This window comes from Empidonax traillii, unplaced genomic scaffold (genome assembly GCF_003031625.1).
Source record: "Empidonax traillii isolate 1590-97213 ecotype Southwest subspecies unplaced genomic scaffold, ASM303162v1 scaffold785:size696563, whole genome shotgun sequence".
NCBI lineage: Eukaryota > Metazoa > Chordata > Aves > Passeriformes > Tyrannidae > Empidonax > Empidonax traillii.
In genome coordinates this window covers 451943-462857 of record NW_020955978.1, presented here as the reverse complement: position 1 = coordinate 462857, position 10915 = coordinate 451943, and the positions used below count along the sequence as shown (strand labels likewise).

The 10915-nt window shown below is 44.8% G+C and overlaps 1 protein-coding gene across 3 annotated transcripts in view; it reads left to right on the top strand.

Annotated features, from left to right (window-relative positions):
* Window positions 1-10915, top strand: part of CAMK1D (calcium/calmodulin dependent protein kinase ID) — a 225514-nt gene that overhangs the window by 130690 nt on the left and 83909 nt on the right. For all 3 annotated transcript variants that reach the window (XM_027901457.1, XM_027901456.1, XM_027901455.1), the window contains exon 3: window positions 3816-3890. In XM_027901457.1, the coding sequence (XP_027757258.1) occupies window positions 3816-3890 (75 nt within the window). The remainder of the gene's footprint in view (window positions 1-3815; window positions 3891-10915) is intronic.

Sequence of the window (10915 nt, the reverse complement as noted above, 5' to 3'; positions counted from 1 at the left end):
TGGGTGCATGTCCATGTCCCCTCTGCTACAGCCATAATTGTACCATCATGTATTTCAATGCCATCAACATGTTGCTTTGTGCAGTTAATCCAGGGCACATTTATCAGTTACAGTGTGGGAGCCACACGTTGGGAAGAGGGGAGTATGGACAGGGAGGACAGAATGAAGGAAAAGGCTACAAACAGGTGGGGTTAATATTGTCTCTCTGAGATGGGAAGGAGAAGGGGTGGAAATAATATGGCCCATTGGTTAAGATAATACTCTGGGACTGAGGGATCTGGATTCTTGGCCCTCTCTGCTCCCTCCTCTCGTGAGAAATCTTCAAGTTTTTATGCATGGTGCTTCCTCTTTTGTAAAGTGAGAGCAGCACCTTTTAAAAAAATAAATCCTGTCAGGTCTCGAGGAGATCAGACAGTCTGGTGCGTATTTCTGCTGGGCGAGCTCACCGGGGAGGCTGCGTGCAGGCATTTGGAGGATTAGCAGAATGAATCCTCTGAACCTTTGAGATTCACTCGGTGCTCCTGGTGGGGATAAAAGTGGAGTTAATTAACCCATTCTCAAATCCCTCCTGATCCGTGACCATCAAGTAGCTGCCACTGCATGGTGCTTTCCTTGGCTCTCAATGTTCCCAAACATCCATGCAAACCTGAAGTGTGTGTCTGGCTGTTACCTGCACGTCTGGCACTGCTGATCTGCTTGCAGAGGAGTGGGACAAATTTGCCCCATCCCCATTAGCCTTTGGGGTATCAACAAAACAATGTGATGCTACCCACGCCCAGTTTCCCAAACCCCAGGGTGCTATTCAAAAGAACAGTGTTCCGCGGTAATTATTGTGTATCCAGGCTGTAAGCGATCGCTTGCTCGTGCTTTAAAGTGAAGAAAGGACCACACAAATTTCTGTGTGAATTCCTGGACGGAGAGGCAGAGGAGCTGCAGCTGGGCAGTGACCTCTGCTGGGAAGCCCAGCGCTGCTCTGGTCCAGCTTCAGGGACGCACCCCCCCAGCTTCATCTAACCTGTGGGTTTCACCCCCGAGAGATTTCCATGTTATTATGGGTTTTTTTGTTTGTTTGTTTGGGTTTTTTTGGGTTTTTTTGTTTTGTTTGGTTTGGTTTTTTTGGTTGTTTGGTTGGTTTTTTGTTTTGTTTTGTTTTTAATTTATTTATTTTTAATTCTATTTACCTTTTGCTAGCTTGCCATTTGAGATTTCCTCCGAGCAGAGAAATGCTGTGCAGGACAAGCGGTTTCATTTGCACGTGTGCGATGTGCACTTCACCAGGGATATTAAACACTGTGTAACACCACAATTAAGGCCTTGCTGGTCTTGGGGAGGTTGAGAGAAAGTGGAGAAAAACGCCTTCTCTCCATCTCAGCAAGCCCCTTGAGTGCAGCAGCCACCAGCATGGTGGCTGGTAGGCACAGACATCACCTCCCAAAGGGGCATCTTCTTCCAAATGCCTTCATCCCTATGAGACATCGCCCTCTGTGTACTTTGGGGGTGATTCAGCTTCTTCTGCTGCCTTCTTCTAGTTTATGCTTGCTGGATCCCACATACTCACATCCCGCATCTGATTTCACAGATTGGCTCAATACAGAGGACTCTGCAGTGGTGGGACCTAACCTTTTCTCCCCACCCCCAGCACTGAGCAAGTTTATTTGCCTTCTGAGAGCACAGTGGTGCAGTGCCCATTTGTTTTGCAAATCAGGAAGGGGAGAGGGTCTCGCCGCAGCCCTCGGCGCGCGGTGTTGCATGTCTGATGAGCTCCCCTCTGGCCTCTGCCTCCCTGGCGCCCGTTGGCCACGTGTGTCACGGTCAGGGGTTGCTGCAGCTGCCTCAGAGGGGTTTTGGCTGGTTTGGGGAACCTCTGAGGTTCTCAAAAATAGAAATGCAAAGCGTTAATACAGGCAAGGTAAAAAACCGTGCCGCTAAGCTGGGGGCTTTAAGCCAGATGACACTGTGGCGGATTGTTTGTGTTAAACTGCCTTGATCGTGGTGGTAGGAGGAACACAGATGATCATGTGAATGTGCATGTGGGTAAAGGAAAATGGATAATATAATAATTTTCAGTAAAAGTGACTAATAGCTTGAAATGTCATTTGTAATGTACCGTCAACTAACCTAAACAAGGCAAACCCGCCCTTACCCTACCTAACCCTTAAGGGACCAGGCACTAGACCTGCACGAATAAACAAAATAAACCCTTCCAAGCACAGGTGCTGTGTAAAGTCAAGTGGGTGGTGTATTGTTTTCCTGTTGCAAATACTAAGAATTTAATTTGCAATGCAGTCTACCAGGAAATTTCGCTAAAATATCATGGGATTTTCCAGATATTTAGGTGGAGTGAATAGCCAACTCATGTATTTGTTACTCTAACATCTTGTAGTGCATTTTATTTGGGTTTGCTTATTGTTGATGTAAAATTTCCTGTGTGTGAAGGTCATTATATGAATAAGCTTTTGATGGCTATGGGTGTAAATTCAGGTCAGTCATAATCTTTCTAGTGAATTCAGAGGAAATTAAATTAGTCTGTGTGCTTACAGTAAAGATCCTGCTGGGCACAGGGGATCTTCTGCTCTCAGCATCCTCACACAGATGTTAGGACACTTGAGACCACTGAGGATAAGGCCCTGATACACGATTAAGCATCTTACTTAAGCTACTTGAACCTAGAAACATGTAGAGAGTTTTGGATTTGCTGACAATGCGCTTTTACTTTCTTTCTGAACATGTCCATCTCTTGCATAATGAGTGGCCTCTGCTTAGCATTTTCCATCTTTCTCTTAAAATGATTGTCTGCAGTTGATGCAATTAATATTCTTCCCCTGGGGTTGTACTGGCAGTCTCTTTAGGGTTTGCACAACTTGAATGTATCCTTTGCACATTATTTGTTAGCATTTAAGGAGCAAACCCAGAGAGGTATTGCTCAGCTGGTTGATTAGATGGGTGCTTGTGGAGTTGATTTCTATCTTTAAAGCTAGTGTTTTGACAAGAGGCTTGGTGGGAATGGTGAGGACATAGAAAACCCATTGGTTGCTTAGGGGTGTTGTACAGAAAGCACCCAGTGCTTAGTGGTGCTGCAGGGAAATTCAGCTGCGAAGACCAGGTTGGACATCAGAGTGGCAAGAATTCAGTGTGAAGAAGTGTGGGCCTGTCATGTGGCTGCTGCCTACCTGTGCCAGCTTCTGCAGAGAGTCAAATCACTGCTTTCTCGCTGTCACCCTACACCCTGCCTGCATCACTCCTCTGCACCCTGCAGCGAAGTCGTCCTGAGAATTTAAACTCCAACCAACCATCTTCATTCATCTGAACCTCTAACGCCTCACAGACTTAAACCTTACACATTTTGCCATTGGAGAGGATTGAAAGAAATTTCTCTGACTCATAACAGAAATCTGGGCTGTGAAGCACTTCTGGCTGTTTACTTCAGTTGGGAGGACCTTAAATGTCATCAAGTTCCAATCCCCCTGCCATGGGCAGGGGCACTTTCCACTAGACCAGGTTGCTCAGAGCTCCATCCAACGTGGCCTTGAACACTTCCAGGAATGCAGCATCCACAGCTTCTCTGGACAGCCTGTTCCACTGACTCACCACTCTCCTAGTAAAGAATTTATTCCTAACATCTAATCCAAACCTACCTTCTTTCAGTTTAAAGCCATTACCCCTTGTTCTATCACTACATGTCCTTGCAAAAAAATTTATGATGTTGAATAAAACACTGACAAGTAGTGCCTAACTTAAAATAGCTTTATGTTTCGCAGTCATGCAAAAAAAATTAAAATCAGAATTTCATCTTATCTTATCTTGTGGTTTTTCAGGATCAAGCATGAAAACATAGTTGCCCTGGAAGACATCTATGAGAGCCCGAACCATTTGTACCTGGTCATGCAGTTGTAAGTACTTAACCTAATGAATTTTTTGTGTCAAAATTGCCACCTCTTCTTGTTCTAGTTTTGTTCTTTAACCCAAAAGATGGGGTACATGAGAGGTATTTGTCTAGTGTGCTACACACTGCAAAATCTCTGGTGGGTGGTTAAAAATGAATCTCCAGTTATAACGGGCTGAGTTGTTGTGAAATTGGGAATTAAATGGTTTTGTGATTAGTGTCACCCAAATCAAACCAGAACAAAGAGGAGATGTTAAAGGGATCTGAACAGGCTTCATACGTGTGGAGTTGCCAAAGTTTAGTCCTCTGTATCTCAGCAGGTACCTGCTCTGTACTGAGCTCAAGGAGATCCGAGATGCCACCATGTGCACGGGTACCTGAGTACTACTCTTGCAAGGCAGCATCATCCTTGACCCAGCAGCAGTGGTAGATCATACCACTGTTCTTTGAAACATCTCCCTCACCAGAGCCCCTCTCCTTCTTCATTTTCCCCCTCTGGGCCTGAGAAAATCAGGATCCCACCACATGCCTGATACGCTGTAGCTGACCCTGTCCTCCTGCCACATCAACCCCTCAGAAAGGAAGGAAGGGACAGGCACATGCTCACATTGCTTCTATTTTTACCTCATTCTGAAATCAATTAAAAAACATGATTAGAAGTTAAAATTTCCTCTTACCAGCTCTAACCTCTCTATTAGTCAGTTGTGAGATCACATCAAACAAGATCAGAACAGACAGACAGGGCAGAAGAGTAAATTACAGCTGGGAAAAGCCACATGTGCCGTAAGGAAACCTGAAGCATTTGATAGAGGAAGTTCTGGGGTTAAATACCCCAGGGAAAGCTGGAGACTGTGATGGCCCTTTATCTATTGGTAACATCCAGGCATGGCGATGTCATCAGAAGTTGTTCTACTGGCAGTGTGGGAAGAATATGGTTTTTGTAACCCTATATTTCAGTTCAGAGCACTGCAAAAAGACTTGTACAGGAACACCAGTGTTGTACGAATTCCAACAAACCAGCTGGATTGTGGGAAGTATTAGTTTTGTGATCAGTTGTTTTACAAAGCCTTAATTTTGTTTAATCTCTTTAGAAAAAATAAACCGGTATTATTCCTTCTTATTAGCTTGTTCAGTGTAGTGTAACTTTCACTTTTATAAATTCCTTACATCCAGATCTTTGGGTTATCTGAAATGTAGTTCTGTAGTCACAGGTGACACTGAATATATATCTTGGTATAAATTTCTGCTTGCTCACAATTCAACACTGACTAGGGAATTATCCTTTCTGTTAAAGCTGTGCTTGTAAACCCAGCTAACTAACTTTCCAAGGGCCGAGAATTTGGCTATTCCAGAGGGATTGAGGTTCACTGATGCCCACCAGGATGAGATGCCCAACTGGAAACCCATCAGCAGCCTTTGGGGTGGCTGCTCTGAGCAATCCCCAGCCCTAACAAAGAGCTGTGCCTTGTGTTACAGGGTAGACCGAAAGCACTTAACTGAATGCAGGGAATAACCTTTCTGCAAGTTCTTGGGAAAGGGCTGTGTTATCCCCAGGTGGAGAGGACAAGAATGCCAGGGAATCACCTCATCGCTGCGGGTGTTGCATGAAGTGCAACCTCTGAACTTTCATCAGTAGTTGAGTTTGGGATCAGTTGGCATCAACAGTTGGGCAGCAACTCTGCAAAGTCCAGAAGGCTCAAAATCCATTCTGCATGCCTCCTTTCACGGATTCCTGTCTGTGAGAAGGCATGTACAGATAATTTCTGGTTTCCAAGGTAACACCAGCTTGTTGATACAATAGCTGTGAACCATTGCACAGCATGAAGTATCTATTTGTTTACATTTCTGCCCTATTTATTATTAGATTCCTTGTGGGTTTTTTATCTTCTCATTTTTGTGTATTTCTCCTGAACAACACCCCAGTTGCCTACATTTAAAACGGGTTCTGAAATGAAGCAGAAGGGTTCTGATCAAGCAGCTTTCAGGAAGCAGCATTTAGAATGGAAAAAAAGGGTGGGTAAAATCAGGGCCACTCAAAGGTCAGTGTTATGGGCACAGCAAATCTCAAATCCATATGACCTTCTATCTGAGTCCTTGCTTGCTAAGTGAACTCTAGCTAATAGTTTCCAATGGTTGTTTTGTGTCATGGACAGCATTTTCATTACCAACCTTTAGAGCACTCCTTGCTATGTTGTGGAAAATCCACGTTATAGTCCTTGAGCATCTCGCAGCACCTCTGTGGGAGAAGGCTTTTGGAGGTAGACCAAGCCTCTCTGTTTATGTTTATCCTTGGGTACATCTGCTTTTCCATGAAAGCCATGCTTGTTAACAGGCCAGCTTGAAGGATAAATATCACACCTCGTTTATTCTGTCAAAGATATGGGCAAGTAAAGGTCTCAGTGCCTGTGCTGGAGCTGGAAGGAAGGGAGTTTAAGAGGCAGCTGTCCGTGTCTACTTGACACTTAATTTGTTCCTGCCAGGCCCCCTGGGAGCTCTTCCCAGGATTACCTAGCTGTTGGTGACTCTGTCCTGTGTGTTTCCTGGCATGTTCATGGGAGATGAGATCTCTGGCTTTGGTTTCACCACCTTCTTTTCACATACATTGTATACAAGCCATCACAGAACTGTTCAAACCGAGAGGTAAGACCAAGGTACACCAGAAGTCCAGGCTGGAGATCCCCAGATTTGACAACTCAGAATTTCGTGTGCTGTCTCAAAGTGTTATCCTGTCCCTTAGAAAGGGCTGGACTATTTTTTCTTTATTTGTTTTCCTAAGTGCAAGATATTCCAACCCAGTGCCTCTAATTTTGTCAAGGTTGTGGACAATCCCTTGCTGCCTTTCACTCCAAGCAGTATTGCTCAGCTTTGGTGTGAGGTGGAGTTAGGGGTGCAGCTGCAAAGCAGAATACAGATGTAGGACAATTGCTGCCTCTCCTCTGATGATTCTGCTAAAATTTTGCAGGCAATATAGAAAAGTGCTGTAGAACATTTGTTTTACTTCCATGAGGATGATGTGCTTTCCAACCAAGAAAATACCTGCTCCTTCCCAACCTTGGATTTCCTGTAGTACTGTTAAGACCTACACAGGCAACAAAGACAAAAACTAAAATGAAACTCTGAAAGTTTCATTCCTTCTGTGTGCTGAGATTACCCAGAGGATGTTGTAAAAGACAGGGGGAAATATACTGCTTTCAGAAATAGGAGTTTTATGAAACTGTATTTTGGTAGAATATTAAGCTCTGTTAATGAGCAGTACCAGGATTTTTGGTTGCTATTGTTGCCACTTGGTAAGAATTACCCTACTGTATCTCCTAATCAATCTGCCTTATTTCACCAGGGAAAGATCTTGATAATCTGTTGTGGTTAGCGTTGTCAGGCATAATCAGCCTCTTTGAGTATTGATGATTCATTTTCTGTGTCCTGGAAAATCTTGCATAAAAATGGAATTAGATAAACACACGGAATCATTTGGGTTGGAAAAGGCGTTTAAGATCATGGAGTCCGACCATTAATCCAGCACTGCCAAGTCCACCACTAACCACGTCCTCAAGTGCCACATCTACACATCTCTTAAATACCTCTAGGGATGGTGACTCCAGTACTTCCCTGGGCACCATTTGCCAGTGCTTGGCAACCCTTTTGGTGAAGGAATTTTTCCTAATATCCAATCTAAACACCTTTTCCATCTGTGTTTTACGTGTCCGTTTGCAAACGCTGCTTCTGAAAGTGCTGCCTGGGCAGATTGAAGCAGATTCCCAGGTCTTGACTCTGACTTCATCTGTATTGTTCACCTGCACTGAAGCGTGAAGCGGCAAAGTTTGGTTTCCCAGAGATTCTTCTGTAACCTACACCAGTCAAAGCCACAGGAGCTGGGGCTGCTGCCTCTCCAGAAGGATATGGGTCCATGTCAAAAATTGATTAAGACAGTAATTTCATTGTCCTCCTTTATTCATCCATATTTACTTGAAATGTTTAGGAACTTAGTATTTTTGCTATCTCTACTCTTCTACCAAAGGTGGTTGAAGTTCATGCAAGAGGTCAGAAATTACCAAGGGCTGGCAAACTCGGATAGAGAGTCATTGCCTCACTGCCTTTGGAAAACAGGCTAAAAATGGGTCCAAAAGGCACCTCCAAAACTTTTGGAGCATGCTTGGAGAAGCATGTAGCTAGGCAAGCAATAATCAGACCTGAAGGCCCACCTCTGCGTTTCACTGCATTTTTTTTCACAGTCAAGAATGCTGCCAAATCCACAGGAATTCCCATTAGTATTAGGATCTAGTTAAAGAAAGTGAAAACCCTAGTGCCTGCCTGGTATAGCTTTCCACCCCTTTGGGGGAGCTGTGCTCCCAAACAGTACATCTGATCCCCTCAGTAGGGTGGCTGCTTTACCCAGATCCTGTTGGCTGCTGGTTCTGGTTCTCCAGGGTGTTTCCCCTGTGTGATGTCTTTTGAAGCTCTGACATCTCTGCTGAGAATCAGCTTTTAGGGTGAGCAGCCTGGTTGACCCAGCCCCGAAATGTTTCTCCTTAAATTTACAAAAAAGCCCAGCCCAAACCGAGCCTAAACCCCTGACCTTGGGGTTTTTCCAGCTTGGTCTCTTAACTCTGTTGAATTATTCAGATGATTTCCTTCACAGAAAAGCCGAGATGACGGAGGCTCCTTCCTGCCGGGTGCAAGTCACGCTTGGAGGAGAGCCCTGCCCACAAGTTTGCAGGCTCAGAATCCCAATGTCCCATTCCTGCTGTTTATCAGCTCTCCCCTGCCAGACACAGGTGCCTCATAACCCTGTAACACCTTGGGAGGCAGCTCAAACAGGCAGGTACCCACCGGTGGTAAAATCTGCAGAAGTTTTTATTATTACCGGAACTGCGCTGCCTGGGATTTTGCCTTTCAACTCCATGTTCTGCTAATAAGTAAGTGGAGTGCTGAGCTGCAATTAAGTGCTGAATTCCCTTTGTTTTTTGAGAGCCCAGCACCTGAATGCACTCCGAGAGCAGCCAAGCATGGACAGGGTATGTAAGTGACATTTCAATGAAAATATTCAGCCTCCAAGAAAAACAGCAGACAATGGAAGGAAGTGCCGTGTTTGCCAGGTCCCTGAAGGAGTCCTGCAAGGACTCGCTGTGTTACAAAACAGCGATCCCGCACGCCAAGCCGCTATCAGGATGCTAATTAAAGCAAAACACAGATCTGCTACACCACGTTCCTTAGATGAGGGTTATTCCCATACTTGTGGGGTGCAAAAGACAGAAGGAGTTTGCTCTCACAGTGGAATTTATATCACAGAATCATGGAATGGCTTAGGTTGGAAGGGACCTTGACGATCACTTAGTTCCAATCCCTCCTGCCATGCACAGGAACACCTTCCACTAGACCAGGTTCCTCCAAACCCTCTCCAACCTGGCCTTGAACACTTCCAGGGATGGAGCATCCACAGCTTCTCTGAACAACCTGTTCCAGTCCCTCACCAATGAATGATAAAACCATACTGTGTTCTTCAGCAGCAGAGAACATTTTTGTCCAAGTATCTGAGAGAAGCCCCTCAGCATCACTTTTCTCTGCAGATGGTGTGTTTGTTGTCATTGTATTAGTAATGACAGTAATAGTAACTAGAGAAACACCACCATTAATGAAGAACACTGGAGCTGATAACCGTGTGCCAGTGGATTCAGTTTGTTTCATGGTACAGGATGGGGCATCAGCTACACACCCACAGACTCTGTCCTTTATTTCCAATATTCCTAGTTTGGATGAGTGTCTCAAAATGCTCAGCACATCTTAATGCCTGACATCCATTGAAAATACACTGGGTATGTGTCAAAAGCCTTGCATCCCGTGCTTCCTGCACCTCCTTGTGCCCCACAGGAATAAGATGTTTAGTAGATTTATGTGGCAGATGGGTCTCATGGGGTTTATTGGCTAGGATTCTTAATGGATGGACCATGGAAATACCTGTCTCCAATTCCTGGTCAAGCAAATGCACATGAATTTTATATTAATCACTTATTGAATAAATTGTTCACTTAGTTTTGGTGGGGCTTTTTGCATAGCATACAAATGCTGTGTAAGAAGTACAGCACCAGGGAGGCTGATGCACGTCCTCCCCAGCCAGGAAGGAGCCTGAGAGGTGTCAAGGGAGATTTGCTTGGATTTTGACTCAACTAAGAGTCTCAGGGGCTCTGGTTAGGCAAGCTTCATTTCCTCACAGCTTATGGAGTGGAACATCAGGGATTTGGCCAAAGCAACATTTGTGAGTCTGCAGTGGAATAAGATATAGTAATAACTACACTCTGTATTGAAAAAAGTCATTTGCTGCTTCTATGGGCAAGAGTTTTTTGAACTGAGGGACGTTTTCTGTATAGAAGGCACAGCTCTCCAGGGCTGGATCCAGCTGGTGAACGTGGAAAGCAAAGTGGGCCAGCAGCAACAGGGTTGAGCATGTGTGACACGACTGGGAGCATCAGACCATGATCGTGGGAGAAGCGCTCAGGAAGATGAATCCTGGGCCCATCACAGCCTTCAGCACGCCCGTATTGCACACATGGGGCCCAACTGCAGAGCTGGGGTGCAAGTTTTGCTGGGAAGCAAGTTTTGCTTCCTGCCTGTTTCTAGTGCTTAAAGCAGTCAGAGCATGTTCTATCAGTATAGATAAAAAAATTATGCCCTATCAAAATCTCTGAAGGCATATTGAAAAGGCTAAAGTGTACTTTAGTACTTTCCCACTAGAGCTTTGCAAGCTGCTGACCACATCATCAACTAGCTCTTGGCATCATGCCCCTGGGAACTCGGTAGCAGTTATTAATCCGGCATCAATTTCACATCTTTTCCTTTGTGGAAAAAAAGATTATTACGTCAGTTGGGTTACGATGGTGAGTGTTCAATATGAAGGAGTATCTCCCCTCTTTCAGTGGCTAAGAGGTTGCAAGCAGACTAGGAAATATTAATGTCAGAGTAGAGATAAGGACATGGGCAGATTTGTTGGTAACAGATTAATAGACCGCAGATTGACCACCAGAATGGCTTTAGGCACCT